At 45.0% G+C, this 21,988-nt stretch overlaps 1 protein-coding gene across 8 annotated transcripts in view; it reads left to right on the forward strand.

Annotated features, from left to right (window-relative positions):
* mcf2a (MCF.2 cell line derived transforming sequence a) overlaps positions 1–21,988 on the forward strand; it is a 257,660-nt gene that overhangs the window by 159,774 nt on the left and 75,898 nt on the right. For all 8 annotated transcript variants that reach the window (XR_015080094.1, XM_086002156.1, XM_086002147.1 and 5 more), the window contains 2 exons: positions 4,656–4,847; positions 17,719–17,893. Coding sequence is in view for 7 of the 8 variants with exons in the window: in XM_086002156.1 (XP_085858282.1) it covers positions 4,656–4,847; positions 17,719–17,893 (367 nt within the window). In the remaining variant the exon portion in view is untranslated. The remainder of the gene's footprint in view (positions 1–4,655; positions 4,848–17,718; positions 17,894–21,988) is intronic.

Raw genomic sequence — 21,988 nt, forward strand, 5'->3', positions numbered from 1 at the left:
CCCCGAGGCGGGAAGGGGATTAGTGCTAATTAACTGCCTGTTAACAGGTAGTTAACAGGCAGGTTTTTGCCTAATCCCTATTTTTAGCCCTGAAGTGTGGGCTGTCCGACAGCTCCGAACCACGCCAAGTTAGCAAGGTGGACCGTCGGTCTGCAGGGGTTGGAGGGGTCGAGATGTCCGTTGTGCAGGTGAGTGATGGGTGCATGTGTGCAGAGGTAAGTGTAAAGTGTTTTAATAAGTTTTACTTACCTTTACTTTCTCCTGCAGGCTTCCTTCCATCAGTTCGCGGGAGTCCCTCAGCTCACCGGCACAGAAATCAGAATGGCCGCTGAACTGTCAAAAGCTGCAGCCTCTGCTTTCTGGTCTGGAGAGATCTCTAACTGAGTCTGAGTAGAAGGACTCAAGTTAGAAGACAGATTGTCAGTGTTTGACAGCTTCACAGAGCTGTCAAACGCTGATTTTTCATCTGTCAAAAGTTCTTGACAGATGAAATGTCAATCGCTGACGTCACCAGTAACCAGGTGTCCCTTAATTGGCCTGCTAAGCCTGCTGGGTGGGCTTAACAAGGTCAATCAAGGGAAAATCGCATGGGTTGGCCACAAGTCGATGGAGGCGGGACTACAACCCAAAAAGTGGGAGTCCCGCCTCCAAAAGCTCCCCATTGACAAAATCGAGCCCACTGAGTCTGTGCCTCGTACCTGCAAGGTTAGCGTGTTTGACACCTGACTAGCTTTGCCCAGTATCTGCAATGGGACATAAGAACAAAGGAACAGGAGGAGACCATTCAGCCCCTCGAGCCTGTTCCACTGTTCAGTTGGACCTGGGCTGATCTCTTATCTTAACTCCATCTACCCGGCTTGGCTCCGTAAACCTTTGAGGCTTCCCTATGAAGTGGCTTTTCGCCAGGTTCAGTTGGGCCAGTGTGGGAAGGAGAGAACGTTGGTGGAGGAGTGGAGCACCTGCTGGTGGACAACCAAGTAATGGGATCTCCAGTAACTGCACTGCCCAACCCTTCAAAACAAAAAGTGGTGATGTGCGTATTGGATGTAAAGAAAGAAAGAACTTGCATTTCTATAGCGCCTTATGCAGCCTCAGGACATCCCAAAGGGCTTTACGTCCTATGAAGCACTTTTTGAAGTACATTCACTGTTGTATTGTAGGAAACTCGGCAGCCAATTTGTGCACAGCAAGCTCCCACAAGCAGCAATGTGATAATGACCAGATAATCTGTTTTAGTGATGTTGGTTGAGGGATAAATATTGACCCCAGGACACCGGGGATAACTCCCCTGCACTTCTTCGAAATAGTGGCCGTGGGATCGTTTACGTCCACCCGAGAGAGCAGACGGGGCCTCGGTTTAATTGTCTCATCCGAAAGACGGCACCTCCGACAGTGCAGCGCTCCCTCAGTATTGCACTGGGAGTGTCAGCCTGGATTTTTGTGCTCAAGTCTCTGGAGTGGGACTATGAACCCACAACCATCAAGTAATCAAAAAGGCAAATGGAGTGTTGGCCTTTATTGCAAGGGGGTTGGAGTATAAAAGCAGGGAAGTCCTGCTACAACTGTACAGGGTATTGGTGAGACCACACCTGGAGTACTGCGTACAGTTTTGGTCTCCTTATTTAAGGAAGGATATACTTGCATTGGAGGCAGTTCAGAGAAGGTTCACTAGGTTGATTCCTGAGATGAGGGGGTTGACTTATGAGGAAAGGTTGAGCAGGCTGGGCCTATACTCATTGGAGTTTAGAAGAATGAGAGGTGATCTTATTGAAACATATAAGATACTGAGGGGGCTCGACAGGGTAGATGCAGAGAGGATGTTTCCCCTCGTGGGGAAATCTAGAACTCGGGGGCACAGTCTCAGAATAAAGGGTCGCCCTTTTAGAACTTAGATGAGGAGGAATTTCTTCTCTCAGAGGGTCTTAAATCTGTGGAATTCTCTGTCTCAGAGAGCTGTGGAGGCTGGGTCAGTAAATACATTTAAAGTGGAGATAGACAGATTTCTGCAAGATAAGGGAGTGAAGGGTTATGGGGAGCGGGCGGGGAAATGGCTTTGAGCTCAAGATCAGCCATGATCTTATTGAATGGCGGAGCAGGCTCGAGGGGCCGATTGGCCTACTCCTGCTCCTATTTCCTATTTCTTATGTTCTAAGGGGGCTAACTAAGAGGCAATCTTACAGAGCGATTTATGGATAGTAAACAGTGTGGAAAAGATCTGAAACATTACTTCAGAGGGCAGGTGAGCAGTATTTTTTTTCGTAGCAAGTTGTTGTGACCTGGAATGCGCTGCCTGAAAGGGCGGTGGAAGCAGATTCAATAGTAACTTTCAAAACGGAATTGGATAAATACTTGAAAAGGAAAATTTTCAGGGCCATGGGGGAAAGAGCAGGGGGGAGTGGGACTAATTGGAGAGTTCTTTCAAAGAGCCGGCACAGGCACGATGGGCTGAATGGCCTCCTTCTGTGCTCTATGATTCTATGATTCAGCCTCAATCATGCTCGGAGGCCGAGTAGACGCAGGTTGATAGTATTGAAAGGTAGATTTAGGACTGATACCAGGAAACTCTTGATAAATGACATGGGCTGGGAAATTTCTCGGAGCTGCTCCCACTCCGCCCCCGTAACCTCGCCAGACAGCGACGGAAACCCACAGCAGCTGTCTGCAGAGTGTTGAGTGACGCCTGACAGCTGATTTATTGGGATGGTCATTAATCCTCTTGCCGATCACTGATCGTGCCTCCCTGCCAGCCAATCCGACTGACAGCCCGGCCCAGTCTATAGAATGTGAGGAGCAAAATGCCTCTCCTCTCTCTCTGATGTGTTTATTTGTTCACATGAGAGCCTGGATGCCATTAAACTGGAAAAAAAAACAACAATGGTGAATCATGCGAGGTGCGCTCATCTATTGTTAAAATAATCATCTTCCCTCCTGTTTCAAGTTGGCTCTTGTAACTCTTCAGCTTAGAAATCACTCTTGGTCTCCGCGCTCCTCCAATTCTGGCCTCTTGAGCATCCCCCACTTTCTTCACCCCACCATTGGCGGCCGTGCCTTCAGCTGCCTGGGCCCCGAGCTCTGGAATTCCCTCCCTAAACCTCTCCGCCTCGCTCTCCTCCTTAAATCCGAGCTCTTTGACTCTCACCTGTCCTAATTTCTCCTTCTTTCACTCGGCGTCAATTAATTGCCTGATTACGCTCCTGTGAAGCACCTTGGGACGTTTTACTACATTAAAAGCGCTGTATAAATGCAAGTTGTTGTTGTGATGTTAGCAGACAAATGCTTTAAAACCCACTATAGTAATGCAGGAATTAGCCCATTTAAAAAAAAACACATGTTAATGCCCCTGTTCGATAGTGGACTGTTATATAAATCCTAGAATCGTACAGCACAGAAGGCGGCCATTCGGCCCATCGAGCCTGCGCCGGCTCTTTCGAAGACCAACCCAGTCAGTCCCACTCCCTCGCTCTTTCCCCAGATCCCTGCAATTTTTTCTCCTTCAAGTATTTATCCAATTCCCTTTTGAAGGCTACTATTGAATCTGTATCCACCGCCCTATCAGGCAGCGCATTCCAAATCCTAACCACTCGCTGCATAAAAGCATTTTTCCTCATGTCGCCTCTGGTTCTTTTGCCAATCACTTTAAGCCTGTGCCCGTTGCTTAAGGACCCTTCACCAATTAGAAACAGCTTAATTCCTACCTACTCTATCAAAACCCTTTGTGATTTTAGCACCTCTATCAAATCTCCCCTTGACCTTCTCTGCTTTGTTAAGGTTAAGGTTTCGTCTTGAGACTGTGACGTTGAGCCCCAGGTTTTGATCACAGAATGAATCTCTGCCAATCTAACCCTCTCATATGAAAATGGCTCCATCAGTCCAGTAAGTGCGACAGTCCCGTGGAATGAGCTGAATGGTCTCCCTCCTCTGTACATTGTGAAAGGGTGAAGCACCATCTTTAATAGGGAGCGGCGAAGAGCAGCCTGGTGAGATATGAATGTTACAAGACAATGGGGGTGAAATCGGTCTCTGGGTGGCAGCACCAACGTTCCCTTTAAGTTGCGCTCTCTGGACCTCCCGCGCAGCCAGCTCGCTGGCTTTTCAACGGGGAAAATCGCACATGCACCATATTTTGAACGGGCTGTGCCTTAAAGGGGCCGCGCACCCAAAAAAAAATTAACAGGAACATTGGGTAGCACAAAACGGCCGATAGCGAATCATCCGCCCGTTCTCCCCCCAAGACCAATGATCCTCACTGTTGACTTCAATGGAAAAGAAAATCAGACGGAGTGTAAAACCGGGGCGGCCGATTCGCTATCGCCCATTTTGTGTCACCGCCCTAGACTGATTTCACCCCACCAAGAAGCAGTCTGAACAAGCTGATAAGGGAATTAGGGGTTACGGGGAGCGGGCAGGGAAGTGGACGTGAGTCTAGGTTCGGATCAGCCATGATCCTATTGAATGGTGGAGCAGGCCCGAGGGGCCGTATGGCCTACTCCTGCTCCTACTTCTTATGTTCTTATGAATCCGGCAAGCGTGGGTCTTCTCACCGTCACCGGAATGTCATCTCGACGAGTTGCGTCCCAATAGGGGTGGGGGGGGGGGCAAAGTAATGAGACACAAGAAATGTGGAAGAAATTTCACTGGTTCTGTCGCTCTTACAGGTTCTGCAATGGTGTGATGAAGGTGCCTACCTCCTAGCCTCTCAGCCCATGGACAAGTGCCAGGCGCAGGATGAGGCAAAGAGAGCTCTACAAGAAATTGAGAGGTTTTTAGAACGCTCCGGAGATTACCTGCAGTGTGACACTGAAGAGCTATACAATGAGTTTGGACCCATTCTGACAACGCCCATTAAGGTACTTAATGATAACAAACCTTGTGCCACCTGCATTGTTGAGTTGTGGCAGTGTGGATCAGATGGTGAATGGGCTGATTTATGGTGGGACTGCCCCTTACCTAATGACTGAGTAATGTGGGTCACGCCACCTACAATTCCCTCTTTCTCATCAGTTCTCCTGTAAACTATGGCCCTTATGTATCTGTATGGGTTCTCCCCTTTCTGTCTCTCATACCGAATCTCTAATAATGGGCTGAAGGCACTTCTGCCAGAGCTATATTTTCTGAGAAGATTATTCCCATAGAATTACATAGAATTTACAGCACAGAAACAGGCCATTCGGCCCAACTGGTCCGTGCCGGTGTTTATGCTCCACACAAGGCTGAGCCAACAAAGAAGGATTACGAGGGGTGGTGAAAGGTTAAGTCAAAGAGATGGGTTTTAAGGAGGCGAGGGAGGTGGAGGTCTTTAGGGAGGGAATTCAAGAACGTGGGGCCTAGGCAGCTGGAGCCTTGTCTTCTTGCTACCTGTGCAAATTACATAGAATTACATTGAGTGTACACGCAGACACCGGTCCGTGCCAGTGTTTATGCTCCACACCAGCCTCCTCCCACCCCTCTGCATCTCACCCCATCACCATTTCCTTCCATTCCTTTCTTCCTCGTGTGTTTATCCAGCTTCCCCTCAAATGCATCTATACTATTCACCTCAACCACTCCCTGTGGTAGTGAGTTCCACATTCTCACCCCTCTCTGGGTAAAGAAGATTCTCCTGAATTCCCTATTGGATTTATTAGTGACTGTCTTATATTTATGGACCCTAGTTCTGGACTCCCCCACAAGCGGAAACATTTTCTCTCGGCCTGTTACTTTCAAGTTTGTTGAAATATAGCAAGTACACAGCATTGTGATTTTTCTCATACTGATCCCACAATACATATTGGTGAAACTGCAAGCATTCAGTCGACAGTTTGTACTTTCAAATCCCACCATGGGCAGTTTGAGAATTTGAACTTATTTCAAAAAAAATCTGGAAATAAAAAGTTGGTCTCAGTGAAAGTGACCGTGAAGCTGTCGGATTGCCGTAAAAACCCAACTGGTTCAACTAATGCCCCTTTAGGGAAGGAAACCTGCCGTCCTTACCCGGTCTGGGCCTCTATGTGACTCCAGTCCCACACCCCACGTGGTTAATTTTAACGGCCCTCCGAAGAGGCCCAGCGAGACACTCAGTTGGGTCGGTAGTTGTACAACATGGGATGGGCAATAAATCCCGGCGATTGTCAGTGACGCCCCCATCCTGAGAATGAATAGAAAGAAAACTCGTGCTGGACAAGACGCCTCGGGCTGAGATTGGAGTATTCAGCAGTTCCTTGTTGCTTAACCAGGTGTCTCTCGGCACCAGCAGAGCAACATAGAAACATAGAAGATAGGAGCAGGAGTAGGCCATTCGGCCCCTCGAGCCTGCTCTGCCATTCAATGCGATCATGGCTGATCATCCAAGTTCAGTACCCTGCCCCTACTTTCTCCCCATATCCCTTGATCCCTTTAGCCTCAAGAAATATATCCAACTCCTACTTGAATATATTTAATGAATTGGCCTCAACGGCCTTTTGTGGTAGAGAATTCCACAGGTTCACCACTCTCTGGGTGAAGAAATTCCTCCTCCTCTCTGTCCTAAATGGCTTACCCCTTATCCTTAGACTGTGACCCCTGGTTCTGGACTCTGCAATTACACGATGGAGCAATTGGAAAACACGTTGTATTTGGAATTTATCTATACTTTGTTGAAAATTATTGCCTGATAAACCTGCCATAATGACCTTAATAATGTGTCGTTTAGACGGGCACTGAAAATGGCATCCGACTTGGCCTGTCCCTTTAAGGCACTCTTTGAAAATTGGCAAATCCAAGCAGTTGTCACTTTATAAACCATTGAGCTCAAAGGCCAGTTCAGGCTTCAGTCAATACCTGACCTAGTTTAAAATATTGTTTTACATTTGCAACAAAACTGCGACAATTTGAATTGGGATGTCTCGTGTGCAACATCTGGACTTTGACAGCTACGTAGATTTGCATATGTACTGAGGGCCTGGAGTTTGCGCTTGGTCGCGCTGGTATTTTCAGCACGATTTGCCCGAAATCGGCCAAACCAGCGCAAGAGATCGAGGAATGCAGACTGCAGGAAGATATCAATGGACTGGTCAGGTGGGCAGAACAGTGGCAAATGGAATTCAATCCGGAGAAGCGTGAGGTAATGCATTTGGGGAGGGCTAACAAGGCAAGGGAATACACATTAAATGGTCGGATACTGAGAAGTGTAGAGGAACAGAGGGACCTTGGAGTGCATGTCCACAGGTCCCTGAAGGTAGCAGGACAGGTAGATAAGATGGTTAAGAAGGCATACGGAATGCTTGCCATTATTAGCCAAGGCATAGAATATAAGAGCAGTGAGGTTATGCTTGAACTGTATAAAACACTAGTTAGGCCGCAGCTAGAATACTGCGTGTAGTTCTGGTCACCACATTACAGGAAGGATGTGATTGCACTAGAGAGGGTGCAGAGGAGATTTACGAGGATGTTGCCGGGAGTAGAGAATTTTAGCGATGAAGAAAGATTGGATAGGCTGGGTCTGTTTTCTTTGGAATAAAGGAGGCTGAGCGGAGATTTAATTGAGGTGTATAAAATTATGAGGGGCCTGGATAGAGTGGATAGGAAGGACCTATTTCCCTTAGCAGAGAGGTCAATAACCAGGGGGCAAAGATTTAAAGTAATTGGTCGAAGGATTAGAGGGGAGTTGAGGGGAATTTCCTTCACCCAGAGGGTGGTGGGGGTCTGGAACTCACTGCCTGAAAGGGTGGTAGAGGCAGAAACCTTCACCACATTTAAAAAGCACTTGGATATACACTTGAAGTGTCGTAACCTACAGGGCTACGGACCAAGAGCTGGAAAGTGGGATTAGGCTGGAGAGCTCTTTGTCGGCCGGCACGGACAAGATGGGCCGAATGGTTTCAAGCGCAAATTACGTCCAGCGCAACTGGGGTTTCTGCGATCTTTTCCGCTGGTTTAAAAAACATCGCGCTGGAAGTCGGCCCCACCCACAAAAACGGCCGTGCCTCCAGATCGAATTGATCACCGCGGCTAGTTTCCGCTAATTGCGCTCGTTTGCGGGCCTTCGAGGAGGCTCTTAAAATTAAGCTGCTTTTTTTTTAGGCGCAAGGACACTAATAGGCACCTGTGCAAAGCTTTAAATATATTTTTTTAATTTGCTAAGAAAGTGACTACTGTACACCAACGTAACTAATAAATGGTTCTGTACAGTTTGTTAAAGTCACTTCCAGTAATTTGAGATCAGGTTACTCACAGGTGGAGGACTTGGACACTCTGAATAAAATGCTTATTTTTTTGTGATAAACCCATTTTCAGCTGTTAATCAGACTGCAGCACATTACCACTCTTAAATATTTTTTAATGCCAATTAAAAAAAAAAATTACATTCTGGAATGCTGCCCAATTGCGTTGGTTCATGGCAGATTTAGCATCGGTGATATGCAAATGAGCTTCCGCGGAAACCTGAGCAGAAAAAACACTTCAGGAAACGGGCTCAACTTTGAGCGCATTTTACGCCCGGATCGCCGATTACGTCTAAAGCAGAAACTCTTAGCCAACATGTTTACAAATATACATATTTTAAATGCTTTTGCATCTCGCCTGTGGCTGTCAAGTCCAGATTTCACACACTAGCCATCACAGGTAGATATAGATAGATAGATAGACTGACAATAGACACAGATAGATATAGATAGATAGATAGATAGATAGAGATAGGTAGATAGATAGAGATAGATAGATAGAGAGATAGATAGAGATAGATAGAGAGAGATAGATAGATAGATAGATAGACTGACAATAGACACAGTTAGATATAGATAGATAGATAGATAGATAGATAGATTGTCCTGGGACTCAGTGAAGTAACTACTAACACTACTAACAATAACCAGCCCCAGGACAGTGACAGCGTAACACAAAGAATTCGACCCAACACAATCGTCGCTAAGCAAAAGGAAAAATATCTGTTATATTGGGCAGAAACAACAAAAACCCAAAGCAAACTCAATTGCTACTTGGCCCTAAACAGACAATACAACATGGCTGATTACCTGACCATGGTAAAGGATAGCAAACTGAGAAAAACCTTGACAATGTACAGACTTAGTGAACATAGCCTGGCCATCGAAAAAGGTAGACACAGGCAGACCCGGCTACCAAGAGAGGACAGGATATGCTCTCACTGCAGTCAGGGAGTGGTGGAGACAGAGATGCACTTCCTCACAGCTTGTAGAAAATATCAGGGCGTAAGGGAGAATTTCTACCCAAAATTCACAGAAATATGCCCGGAATTCAGAAATTTGAATGACGACCAAAAACTCCCATACCTACTAGGGGAAGAGAGAAATTGTGTAACCTTAGCGGCACACTATGTTACAGCTTGCCATAAACAGAGGGACAACCACTAAAGATAAGAAAAGAGTATATACAAATTATATGAATGTATATTTATACACTCAGGGATATATCTGTTTATACACTGTATGGATAGATCTGTATTTTTGTGTACAACCATGAATGTTTTTCGATGCTTTGGCAACATAAGATGTACCTTGTCATGCCAATAAAGCGATTTGAATTGAATTCAATTGAATTGAATAGATAGAGAGAGAGAGAGAGATAGATAGATAGACTGACAATAGACACAGATAGATATAGATAGATAGATAGGGATAGATAGATAGATAGAGATAGCTAGATAGAGAGATAGATAGATAGACTGACAATAGACACAGATAGATATAGATCGATAGATAGATAGACTGACAATAGACACAGATAGATAGATAGATAGATAGACTGACAATAGATATAGATAGAGAGAGATAGATAGATAGACTGACAATAGACACAGATAGATAGATAGAGAGATAGATAGATAAAGAGAGAGATAGAGAGATAGAAAGAGAGATAGATAGATAGAGAGATAGATAGCGAGAGAGAGATAGATAGAGATAGATAGATAGATGGACTGACAATAGAGACAGATAGATAGATAGATAGACTGACAATAGACACAGATAGATATAGATAGATAGATAGATAGAGAGTGATAGATAGATAGATAGATAGACAGAGCTAGACCAATATCCACTACTAATTAATATCCAAAAAAGAGCCATCAAATTTTGGAAACACCTAAAAATGAGCAACCCCCACTGCTACCATTACGAAGCCCTGAAATGCCAAAAGATGATCATCGAGAAGAGTCCCCTCAGTCAACTAGTCCTGGGACTCAGTGAAGTAACTACTAACACTACTAATAATAATCAGCTCCAGGACAGTGACATCCTAGCACAGAGAATTCGACCCAACACAATTGTCACTAAACAAAAGGAAAAATATTTGACCTATTGGACAGAAACGACAAAAACCCAAAACAAACTCGATTGCTATTTGGCCCTAAACAGACAATACACCATGGCTGAATACCTGACCATGGTAAAAGATAGCAAACTGAGAAAAATCTTGACAATGTACAGGCTTAGTGAGCATAGCCTGGCCATCGAAAAAGGCAGACACAGGCAGACCTGGCTGCCAAGAGAGGACAGGATATGCTCTCACTGCAGTCAGGGAGTGGTGGAGACAGAGGTGCACTTCCTCACAACTTGTGGAAACTATCAGGACATAAGGGGGAATTTCTACCCAAAATTCATAAAAATATGCCCTGAATTCAAAAATTTGAATGACCACCAAAAACTCCCATATCTATTAGGGGAACAGAGAAATTGCGTAACTTTAGCGGCAAACTATGTTACAGCTTGCCATAAACAGAGGGACAACCATTAAATCTAAGAAAAGATTATATGCATATTATATGTGTGTATATTTATATGTCTAGATCTGCGTATACGTGTTCAATTATACATGTTTTTCTGTGCTTTGGCAACATAAGATGTACCTTGTCATGCCAATAAAGCAATTTGAATTGAATTGAATTGAATTGATAGAGAGAGAGATAGATAGATAGATGATAGATAGATAGACTGACAATAGACACAGATAGATATAGATAGATAGAGAGAGAGATAGATAGATAGACTGACAATAGACACAGATAGATATAGATAGATAGATAGAGAGCGATAGATAGATAGAGAGATATAGATAGATAGATAGAGAGAGAGAGATAGATAGATTACGGATTTAGACCCATCCTCTTTCAGAGCATTCACAGTCAAACCACAAACAACACTGTCAGACCACAGTCAAATTACTGTGTATCTTAAAAGGACAGAAACAACCAACACAGAAACACAACCCAGTAAGCTGTACAACATCAAAAAACCCTACAGATGGGCCAAAAACAGCATGGAAAAATACCAGAAAGCAATTAGCAATCAATCAACTCAAACTCTCTTGGACACCTTTCTGGAAAACATATACACTCACAATAAAGAAGGCGTAAACTAGGCAGTGAATAACCTAAATAATATTTTTGATAATTTGGCAACAACGTCAAACTTGAAAGTTCGCAAGAATAAACCCAAAACAAAAAACTATGAAAAATGGTTTGACCCAGATTGCCATAACATGAGGAAAAAACTCAGAAAAATATCAAACCAAAAACACAGACAGCCAGAAAACGAGGAATTACGCCTTACTTATTGTCAGGCACTAACACAATACAAAAACACACTCAGAACCAAAAAAGAGCAATATATTAAGAATACACTTAGCTCCATTGAGGAATCCATTGATTCCAATTGTTTCTGGGACAACTGGAATACATTACACAAAAAACAACACGACGAATTGGCCATTCAAAACGGAGACACATGGGAAAACCATTTTGAAAAATTGTACCAGAAAAACACACTAAGCTCAGAGCAATACCAAATATGCAAAAAACTGGAAAAGCTCGAATTGGCCATAAAAGATAACCAAAACCCGCTAGACCCCATAATAACTGAAAAAGAGCTATTTGAAAAACTCAAGGACCTGCGACCAGGAAAAGCTTGCGGTGCAGATGGCATCCTAAGCAAGATGATTAAACACACGGACGATAAAATGAAATTGGCTATCCTAAAACTCTTCAACTTGGTTCTGAGTGTCGGTTACTTCCCTGATATCTGGAGCAAAGGACTCATAACGCCCATATACAGAAGTGGAGACAAAGTTGACCCAAATAACTATCGAGGCATCTGTGTAAACAGTAACCTGGGGAAGGTATTCTGTAATATCATAAACAAAAGACTTATAAACTTCCTTGAGGAGCACAATGTCTTGAGTAAAAGCCAAATTGGATTCCTACCAAACTATAGAACATCAGATCAGATCTTCACCCTACAGACCCTAATTGACAAACATGTTCATCAAAACAAAAGCAAAATTTTTGCCTGCTTTATAGATTTCCAGAAGGCTTTCGATTCCATCTGGCACGACGGTCTATTCTTGAAACTTATTGAAAGTGGTGTAGGGGGAAAAACATATGATGTAATTAAATCAATGTATACAAACAATAAATGTGCAGTCAAAATTGGAGACAAACAAACAAAATACTTCCCACAGGGGCGTGGTGTGATGCAGGGCTCGCCCATCTCACCGACACTCTTTAATATTTACATAAATGAATTGGCAAAACTACTTGAACAATCTACAGCACCCGGCCTCACCCTATATGAATCCCAGGTTAAATTCTTCCTCTATGCAGATGACCTGGTTCTGCTGTCACCAACTAAGGAGGGTCTACAGCAGAACCTGGATCTGCTAGAGTCGTTCTGTCAGACCTGGGCCCTGACAATAAACCCCCAAAAAACCAAAGTCCTTGTGTTCCAGCAAAGATCCAGACATCAGGGACCCAGAATAAATTTCACACTAGGAACAACTAAAATTGAACAAACCACTAACTACACATACTTGGGCTTAAAAATCAGTTCTACGGGAAATTTTCATCTGGCTGTGAATGAACTGAAAGAGAAAGCAAGAAGGGCTTTCTATGCCATTAAAAAATCAATCCAAATAGAAATCCCAATTAGCATTTGGCTCAAAAATTTTTAATCAGTAATTGAACCAATTGCACTCTATGGCAGTGAGGTGTGGGGACCGCTAACACAACAAGAATTTGCAAAATGGGACAAACACCCAATTGAGATCCTACATGCAGAATTCTGTAAAAGTATCCTCCGAACTCAAAGGAAAACCGTAAACAATGCATGCAGGGCAGAAGTAGGCCAATATCCATTAATAATTACTATCCAAGAAAGAGCCACCAAATTTTGGAAACGCCTAAAAATGAGCAACCCCCACTGCTATCATTATGAAGCCCTGAAATGCCAAGAGAGGATCATAAAGAAGAATACCCTCAATCAACTAGTCCTGGGACTCAGTGAAGTAACTACTAACACTACTAACAATAACCAGTCCCAGGACAGTGACATCGTAGCACAGAGAATTCGACCCAACACAATTGTCACTAAGCAAAAGGAAAAATATCTGGCATATTGGGCAGAAACAACAAAAACCCAAAACAAACTCAATTGCTACTTGGCCCTAAACAGACAATACAACATGGCTGAATACCTGACCATGGTAAAGGATAGCAAACTGAGAAAAACCTTGACAATGTACAGACTTAGCGAACATAGCCTGGCCATCGAAAAAGGCAGACACAGGCAGACCCGGCTGCCAAGAGAGGACAGGATATGCTCTCACTGCAGTCAGGGAGTGGTGGAGACAGAGATGCACTTCCTCACAGCTTGTGGAAAATATCAGGGCATAAGGGAGAATTTCTACCCAAAGTTCACAAAAATATGCCCTGAATTCAGAAATTTGAATGACGACCAAAAACTCCCATACCTACTAGGGGAACAGAGAAATTGTGTAACCCTAGCGGCACACTATGTTACAGCTTGCCATAAACAGAGGGACAACCATTAAATCTAAGAAAAGAGTATATACAAATTATATGAATATATATTTATACACTCAGGGATACATCTGTTTATACACTGTATGGATAGATCTGCGTTTATGTGTTCAACCATAAATGTTTTTCGATGCTTTGGCAACATAAGATGTACCTTGTCATGCCAATAAAGCGATTTGAATTGAATTGAAATTGAGAGATAGATAGATAGATAGAGAGAGAGATAGATAGATAGAGAGAGATAGATAGCTAGATAGACTGACAATAGACACAGAAAGATATAGATAGATAGATAGAGAGCGATAGATAGAGAGAGATAGATAGATAGAGAGAGAGATAGATAGATAAATAGAGAGATAGAGAGAGAGAGAGATAGATATAGATAGACTGACAATAGACACAGATAGATATAGATAGATAGAGAGAAAGAGATAGAGAGATAGATAGATAGACTGACAATAGACACATAGATATAGATATAGATAGAGAGAGAGAGATAGATAGAGATAGATAGATAGAGATAGAGAGAGAGAGAGAGAGAGATAGATAGATAGACTGACAATAGACACATAGATATAGATAGAGAGAGAGAGATAGATAGAGAGATAGAGATAGAGAGAGAGAGAGAGAGAGAGAGAGATAGATAGATAGATAGACTGACAATAGAGACAGATGGATAGAAATGGTAGATACAATGACCCAAATCTTGCTGAAAAATAACGGAGTGTTAATGACGCACGCCACTATTAATGAGTAAATCAACCAGCTATTTCAGGGGATGAGGAGATACTCCCTGAGTTGTGAATCTCCAGAACTTGCTGGTTGATTTACGCCGCTCCACCATTTGCTTTGCATGAACTGCATCTCGCCCTCCACCTCCTCGTTATCTCCACCTCCTCGTTATCTCCACCTCCTCGTTATCTCCACCTCCCCGTTATCTCCACCTCCTCGTTATCTCCACCTCCTCGTTATCTCCACCTCACCGTTATCTCCACCTCCTCGTTATCTCCACCTCCTCGTTATCTCCACCTCCTCTGACACTAATTTTCAGAACCTCTCTGGCCACAGGGGATGTACCAGAGGACTGGAGAACAGCTAACGTAGTACCATTATTCAAGAAGGGTAGCAGGGATAAACCAGGGAATTACAGGCCAGTGAGTCTAACATCTGTGGTGAGGAAATTATTGGAAAAAATTCTGAGGGACAAAATTAATCTCCACTTGGAGAGGCAAGGACTAATCGGGGATAGTCAGCATGGCTTTGTCAAGGGTAAATCATGTCTAACAAATCTGATCGAATTTTTCGAGGGGGTGACTAGTGGGGTGGATGAGGGAAATGCTGTGGATGTGGTTTACATGGACTTCAGTAAAGCTTTTGACAAAGTCCCGCATAGGAGACTGGTCAAGAAGGTAAGAGCCCATGGGATCCAGGGTGCCTTGGCGCGTTGGATCCTAAACTGGCTGAGTGGCAGGAGGCAGAGGGTGATGGTCGAAGGTTGCTTTTGTGACTGGAAGCCTGTGTCCAGTGGGGTACCTCAGGGATCGGTGCTGGGTCCCTTATTGTTTGTGATCTACATAAATGATTTGGATGAGAATGTAAAAGGTATGATCAGTAAGTTCGCAGATGACACGAAAATTGGTGGGGTGGTAAATTGCGAGGAGGAAAGCCTCCGGCTACAGGACGATATAAACGGGTTGGTCAGATGGGCGGAAAAGTGGCAAATGGAATTTAACCCTGAAAAGTGCGAGGTGATGCATTTTGGACGGACAAATAAGGCAAGGGAATACACAATGAGTGGTAGGACCCTAGGAAGTACAGAGGGTCAGAGGGACCTTGGTGTACATGTACATAGATCCCTGAAGGCAGCGGAGCAGGTAGATAAGGTGGTTAAAAAGGCATATGGGATACTTGCCTTCATTAGCCGAGGCATAGAATATAAGAGCAGGGAGGTTATGATGGAGCTGTACAAAACGCTGGTGAGGCCACAGCTGGAGTACTGTGTGCAGTTCTGGTCGCCTCACTATAGGAAGGATGTGATTGCTTTGGAGAGGGTGCAGAGAAGATTCACCAGGATGTTACCTGGGATGGAGCGCCTCAGCTATGAAGAGAGGCTGGACAGGCTGGAGTTGTTTTCCTTGGAGCAGAGAAGGCTGAGGGGGGACCTGATTGAGGTGTACAAAATAATGAGGGGCATAGATAGGGTAGATAAAGAGGAACTTTTCCCCTTAGTGGGGGGGTCAATAACAAGGGGGCATAGATTCAGGGTAAGGGGCAGGAGATTTAGAGGGGATTTGAGGAGGAACTTTTTCACCCAGAGGGTGGTTGGAATGTGGAACTCAATGCCTGAAAGGGTGGTGGAGGCAGGAACCCTCACAACATTCAAGAAGCATTTGGATGAGCACTTGAAATGCCATTGCATACAAGGCTATGGACCAAATGCTGGAAAATGGGATTAGACTGGACAGGGATGGATGGGCGGCGCAGACACGATGGGCCGAAGGGCCTCTTTCTGTGCTGTAAAACTCTATGACTCTATGACTCTATCTCCAGCTCCCCGTTATCTCCACCTCCTCGTTATCTCCACCTCCTCGTTATCTCCACCTCCTCGTTATCTCCACCTCCTCGTTATCTCCACCTCACCGTTATCTCCAGCTCCTCGTTATCTCCACCTCCTCGTTATTTATAAGAACTTGCAGGAATTGAACTTTAATTTGACGTTAAACTCACCACAGAAAGTTAGGGCTGGTACTTAACAGCGTAAATACCTTGTTAACAACATGATAATACAATGCCAAACAACCTCTCTGGCCCAGAGAGGGAACAATTTAAAGTGTTCAATTCCATTCCTGATTTTTTAAAATTTTAAATTTCAAATTTTAATTTTTTTCCTATTTTTTCCTGTCTCTTTTTCTCTTAATCCAATCTTTCTTTCCCTCTCTTTATTTCTCTTTCTGTACCTGATTTGACTCTAATTCACCCGATTTCCTTCTCAGTCTTTCCTCTGTTTCTTTCTCAATCCTTAAATCCCATTGGTTAAGGAGATAGACTCTTGGTCCCGTTGTTCGCTGAGCTCCACGATGCCCCGCCGCCCTCGCCCTGCCGTTATCAGCTCGCGCCCCCAGCAAGTTGCGGCAGTAAACAATTTTGAGCTGAAGGGTGTGGGAAAAGTCTAACTAACAGGGCACACCCCACTCCAATAAGATTTGGGCCATTAGATCACCCCCCCTCAACCGTTTAAACTCAAGACAGCAGAAGCCAAGTGTATGTAACCTGCCATCTTAATTTAACCCATTGAGATAAGATAAGATCAGAAGTAAGAGCAGGAGTTGGCCATTCGGCCCCTCGAGCCTGCTCCGCCATTCAATAAGATCATGGCTGATCATCGACCTCAACTCCATTTCCCGCCCGATCTCCATATCCCTTGATGCCCCATGAGTCCAAAAATCTATCGATCTCAGCCCTGAATATACTCAAAGACTCAGCATTCACAGCCCTCTGGGGCAGAGAATTCCAAAGATTCACAACCCTCTGAGTGAAGAAATTCTTTCTCATCTCAGTCTTAAATGGCCTATCCATTATCCTGAGACTATGCCCCCTAGTTCTAGACACTCCAGCCAGGGGAAACAACCTCTCAGCATCGACCCTGTCAATGCCCTCTCAGAATCTTGTATGTTTCAATGAGATCACCTCTCATTCTTCTAAACTCCAGAGAGTTAAGCCCCGGTATCATTCTGGTGAATCTGAGGCGCAATGGGCTGAATGGTCTTCTTTTGCATTGCAATTTCTGTGATTCCATGTAAGATGTTGGGATGCCCACGGAACCTGAAGGTCGAGTGTGTGGGTTCAGTTGTTGCCTCATTCTGTCTCATGCTTTCCGTGTGGGTTTTTGCTTTTTTCTTCAATCCCTTTCACAGGCCCAGATACAGATGGTTCATGAAAAACTTGAAAACGTGCACAGAATGTTTGAACAGCATCAGTTGTCCCTCAAGAAACTGGCTGTCAAACAGGTCCGGCCTGTTCAGCCTGTAGCACCCCGAACAGATGCTTCGCCTCTCTCTTTGAAGAGTCCGTTGTTTTCAGCAAAGCAAGGTAAAAACATTGTTCGGGTGAAACGTGAGTGATGTAAGAAAACTACTAGGCACTTGGTCTAAGCGTTAAACAAAGCTTTAATCAACTATTTTACAACATGGAGGTCTAGTTGTGTCCTTCACTAGTTCCTGTTAAGAATGTCCTGCGCAAGCTGGGCCCATGCCAGAGTATTTATACTCTCCCTGGACAGCACCACCCGCAGGCCGCTCAGTATTATTTCATAAGTCTTTCTTTCATGAATGACTGATTCATGTCAGTGAGCATCTGGCACAATGCCGAGGGGGGCCACCGTCTCAATTGAAGGAGAGCGCGGAACGTTTCTTACCCTCAATTTCCACGAGATGATCATGTCGGAGCAGGAGGTGGGTGTTCCATTGAGGCCACGCTGCCAATATTGAAAGAAAGAATTAACTTGCATTTCTATGGCGCCTTTCACGACCTCAGGATGTCCCTCAATTTTTACAGCCAATGAAGTACTTTTGAAACGTAGTCACTTTCGTAATGTAGGAAATGCAGCAGCCAATTGGGTCCCACAAACAGCAATATGGTAATGACCAGATAATTTGTTTTTTAATGAAGTTAATTGAGGGATAAATATTGGCCCCAGGACATTGTGGAGAACTCCTCTGCTCCTCTTCAAATGATTTCAAGGGGGTCTTCTAAGCCCACCTGAGAGAGCAGACGTACTGTACTGGAGTGTCAGCCTAGATTGTTGTGCTCAAGGGCCTTGAACCCACTGCCTTCTGACTGGGAGGTGAACGTGCGACCCACCGAGCCACGGCTGACACGGAAGGACATGGCAATGGGATTGGGTGGCGCAGAGGGTTGGCCTCTACACGGCCTAATCTCTTGTCCTCAACACGCACAAAGTGTTTTAGAGGAACTCGAACCTCAAAATTACTGTTGGAGGTATTAGCAGTCAGACACTGGGGGGGAAAAATTCAGTTGTTTGCGCCTCCCGTTAGCGCCTTAAGAGGGCGCCAATTGGGGCGCAAAGCAACCAGCGCTCGGGCGCGGCGATGTTTGTGCCGCTCGCGAAATTAACTAGACATTTTGCGGCGGCGCTAAACACTACCGCCACGATCTCCTGCGCCGGCAGATCGTGACGTCAGTCGAGTGCGCAACACCCCATTAGCGCCCCGGACCGGATATTGAGTGGCGCCCCCTGCCTTACCGCCTGCCGCTAGCAACGACAGGTTGAGGGGAGCGTTATGCTGTCAGAAAGGGACTGGGGGAGCGCTAATTAAAGGCGACCGCTTCCTGCCTTTTTTTGTCGGTGACATTTTTGCACCACGCATTCTGAGAGAGAGAGAGAGAGACTTCTGGAGAGATTCAACGCTGTGTGAAGGAGTTTTGAGTACTGAGCAGCACTTTGCAGGTTCATTTTGATTTGCCCTTCCTTGCTTCGCCAGCGCTCTGAGGTAGCGCCTCGCTCCTCGGCCTTTGCGCCTTAAGACAGGTGTGAAGCGCCTGATTTAGCGCTGCAATCACCTCCAGGGGCGATAAAAGACAAGTTTGCCGTCGGAGGCGATAATTAGCGCCAGGCGCTAAACTTTGCGCACGGTTGATAACGGCGCCCCTAGTGGGGCGATACTGAATTTTTCTTCCTGGGTGCTGTCACACAGTATTTACAGCACAGAATCAGGCCAGTCGGCCCAACAGGTCCATGCCAGTGATAAGCTAAACAAAGGTCCCGCTGGAAGTTGAATCTAGGACCTCCTATTCACTAAACAGGCGCTTTAACCAACTAAGTGATGGAGCCAAATTATGACACTGCTTGTAAAGGAGGTGTTAATCCCTTAAAATTCAACGGGTTAATGCCTGAAAATAGCAGACAAGGGAACGGCATACGATCACATTGCAAACGTGTCTGCTAATATCGGCAACTATTTTCTTTAGGCTCCAGTTATTGGTTAAGCAGCGCCTCGATTTCAAAATTCTCATCCTTGTTTTCAAATCTCTCCATGGCCTCACCCCCTCCCTATCTCTGTAATGTCCTCCAGACCCACAATCCCTCCGAGATATCTGTGCTCCTCTAATTCTGCCCTGTTGAGCATCTCTGATTATAATCGCTCCATCATTGGCAGCCGTGCCTTCAGCTGCCTGGGCCCTAAGCTCTGGAATTCCCTGCCTAATCCTCTCCGCCTCGCTACCTCTCTCTCCTCCTTTAAGACGCTCCTGAAAACCTACCTCTTTGACCAGGCTGTCCTAATATCTCGTTATAGAAACCTAGAAACATAGAAGATAGGAGCAGGAGTAGGCCATTCGGCCCCTCGAGCCTGCTCCGCCATTCAATGAGATCATGGCTGATCATCCAAATTCAGTACCCTGTCCCTGCCTTCTCCCCATATCCCTTGATCCCTTTAGCCTTAAGAAATATATCCAACTCTTTCTTGAATATATTTAATGAACTGGCCTCCACCGCCCTCTGTGGTAGAGAATTCCACAGGTTCACCACTCTCTGGGTGAAGAAATTCCTCCTCATCTCTGTCCTAAATGGCTTACCCCTTATCCTTAGACTGTGACCCCTGGTTCTGGACTCCCCCACCATCGGGAACAGCCTTCCTGCATCTAGTCTGTCTAGTCCTGTTAGAATTTTATAATGGCTCAATGTCAAATTTGTTGACTTACAATCCTCCTGTGAAGCGCCTTGGGACGTTTTACTACGTTAAGAGTGCTATATAAATACAAGTTGTTGTTGTTGTTTGTATTTCCTTGAGTTTAGAAGGTTTAGGGGTGTACAAATTGAGGTGTTTAAAATATTATAAAGATTCAGTAGGGTCGATACAGGCAAACTGTTTCCTCTGCTGGGGGTATCAAGGGGGGAACAATCTTAAACTTAGAGCTGGGCCATTCAGGCGTGAACCCAGGAAGCACTTTGTCCAACAAAGGACACTGGAATTCAGGAACTCTCGGCCCCCTAAAAGCTGTAGTTACTGGGGGGTCAATTGAAATTTTCCAGACTGAGACCAATTGATTTTTGTTGGGTAAGGGTCTCGAGGGACATGGAGCAAAGGCGGGGAGATGGAGTTGTGGCGCAGATCAGCCATGATCTGATTGAGTGGTGGGGAACAGGTGCGAGGGGCTGAATGGCCTCCTCCTGTTCCTATGTTGAGGACAGTAGTGAGCGAACCAAGGGGACTAAGTTAAGATTGCGTGAATGTTTGCTCCTATCTTCTATGTTTCTATTGGAGAGTAGGCAGGGACAGGATACTGAATTTGGATGATCAGCCATGATCGCATTGAATAGCAGAGCAGGCTCGAGGGGCCGAATGGCCTACTCCTGCTCCTATCTTCTATGTTTCTTCTATGTTTCATGGGATAAGTGTCGTTTGGAACTACACTGTAGATTCTGCTCTCCTTCCAGCCCACCCCCTGAGCGATGAAGCGCAGTGTGAGGAAAGGTTAACTGTGGCCATAATGACACAAGGCATCTTGGAGATAACACTGGTCTTACTGACAATACCTCTTGAAACATGAGTTAATCCCAAGATAGACTGAGGTCTGAGGTGCCACAGAGGATATTGTTTACTTAGATCTGCATCCATAATTAATAAGAAGACACTAATTCCTCCTATTTTCACATACCCAAACCCCAACATTGACTGGAACTGATTTGATTTCTAGTTCCTCGTTTCAACTTGATTTCGAGAGAATAACAACAACAACAACAATTTGTATTTATACAGCGCCTTCCTAACAAACAGACCCCAGTCTGTCAAATTAGGCAACCACACCTCCCCCCCCCCCCTGACCCTGAACACGGGGGCCCCACAAGGATGTGTGCTGAGCCCCCTCCTCTACTCCCTCTTCGCCCACGACTGTGTGGCTGTTAATGGTTCCAACACCATCATCAAGTTTGCAGATGACACCACAGTAGTAGGCCAGATCACCAACAATGATGAGTCAGCCTACAGGGAGGAGGTCCAGCATCTCGTGAAGTGGTGCGCCGACAACAACCTGGCCCTTAACACCAAGAAAACAAAGGAAATAATCGTGGACTTCAGGAAGTCCAAAGGCAGAAGTCACACCCCCATCCACATCAATGGGGCGGAGGTGGAAAGGGTGGCCAGCTTTAAGTTCCTCGGAGTCCAC

Source organism: Somniosus microcephalus, chromosome 1, assembly GCF_052327205.1.
Source record: "Somniosus microcephalus isolate GS21.2 chromosome 1, FLI_Smic_1.0, whole genome shotgun sequence".
Lineage (NCBI taxonomy): Eukaryota > Metazoa > Chordata > Chondrichthyes > Squaliformes > Somniosidae > Somniosus > Somniosus microcephalus.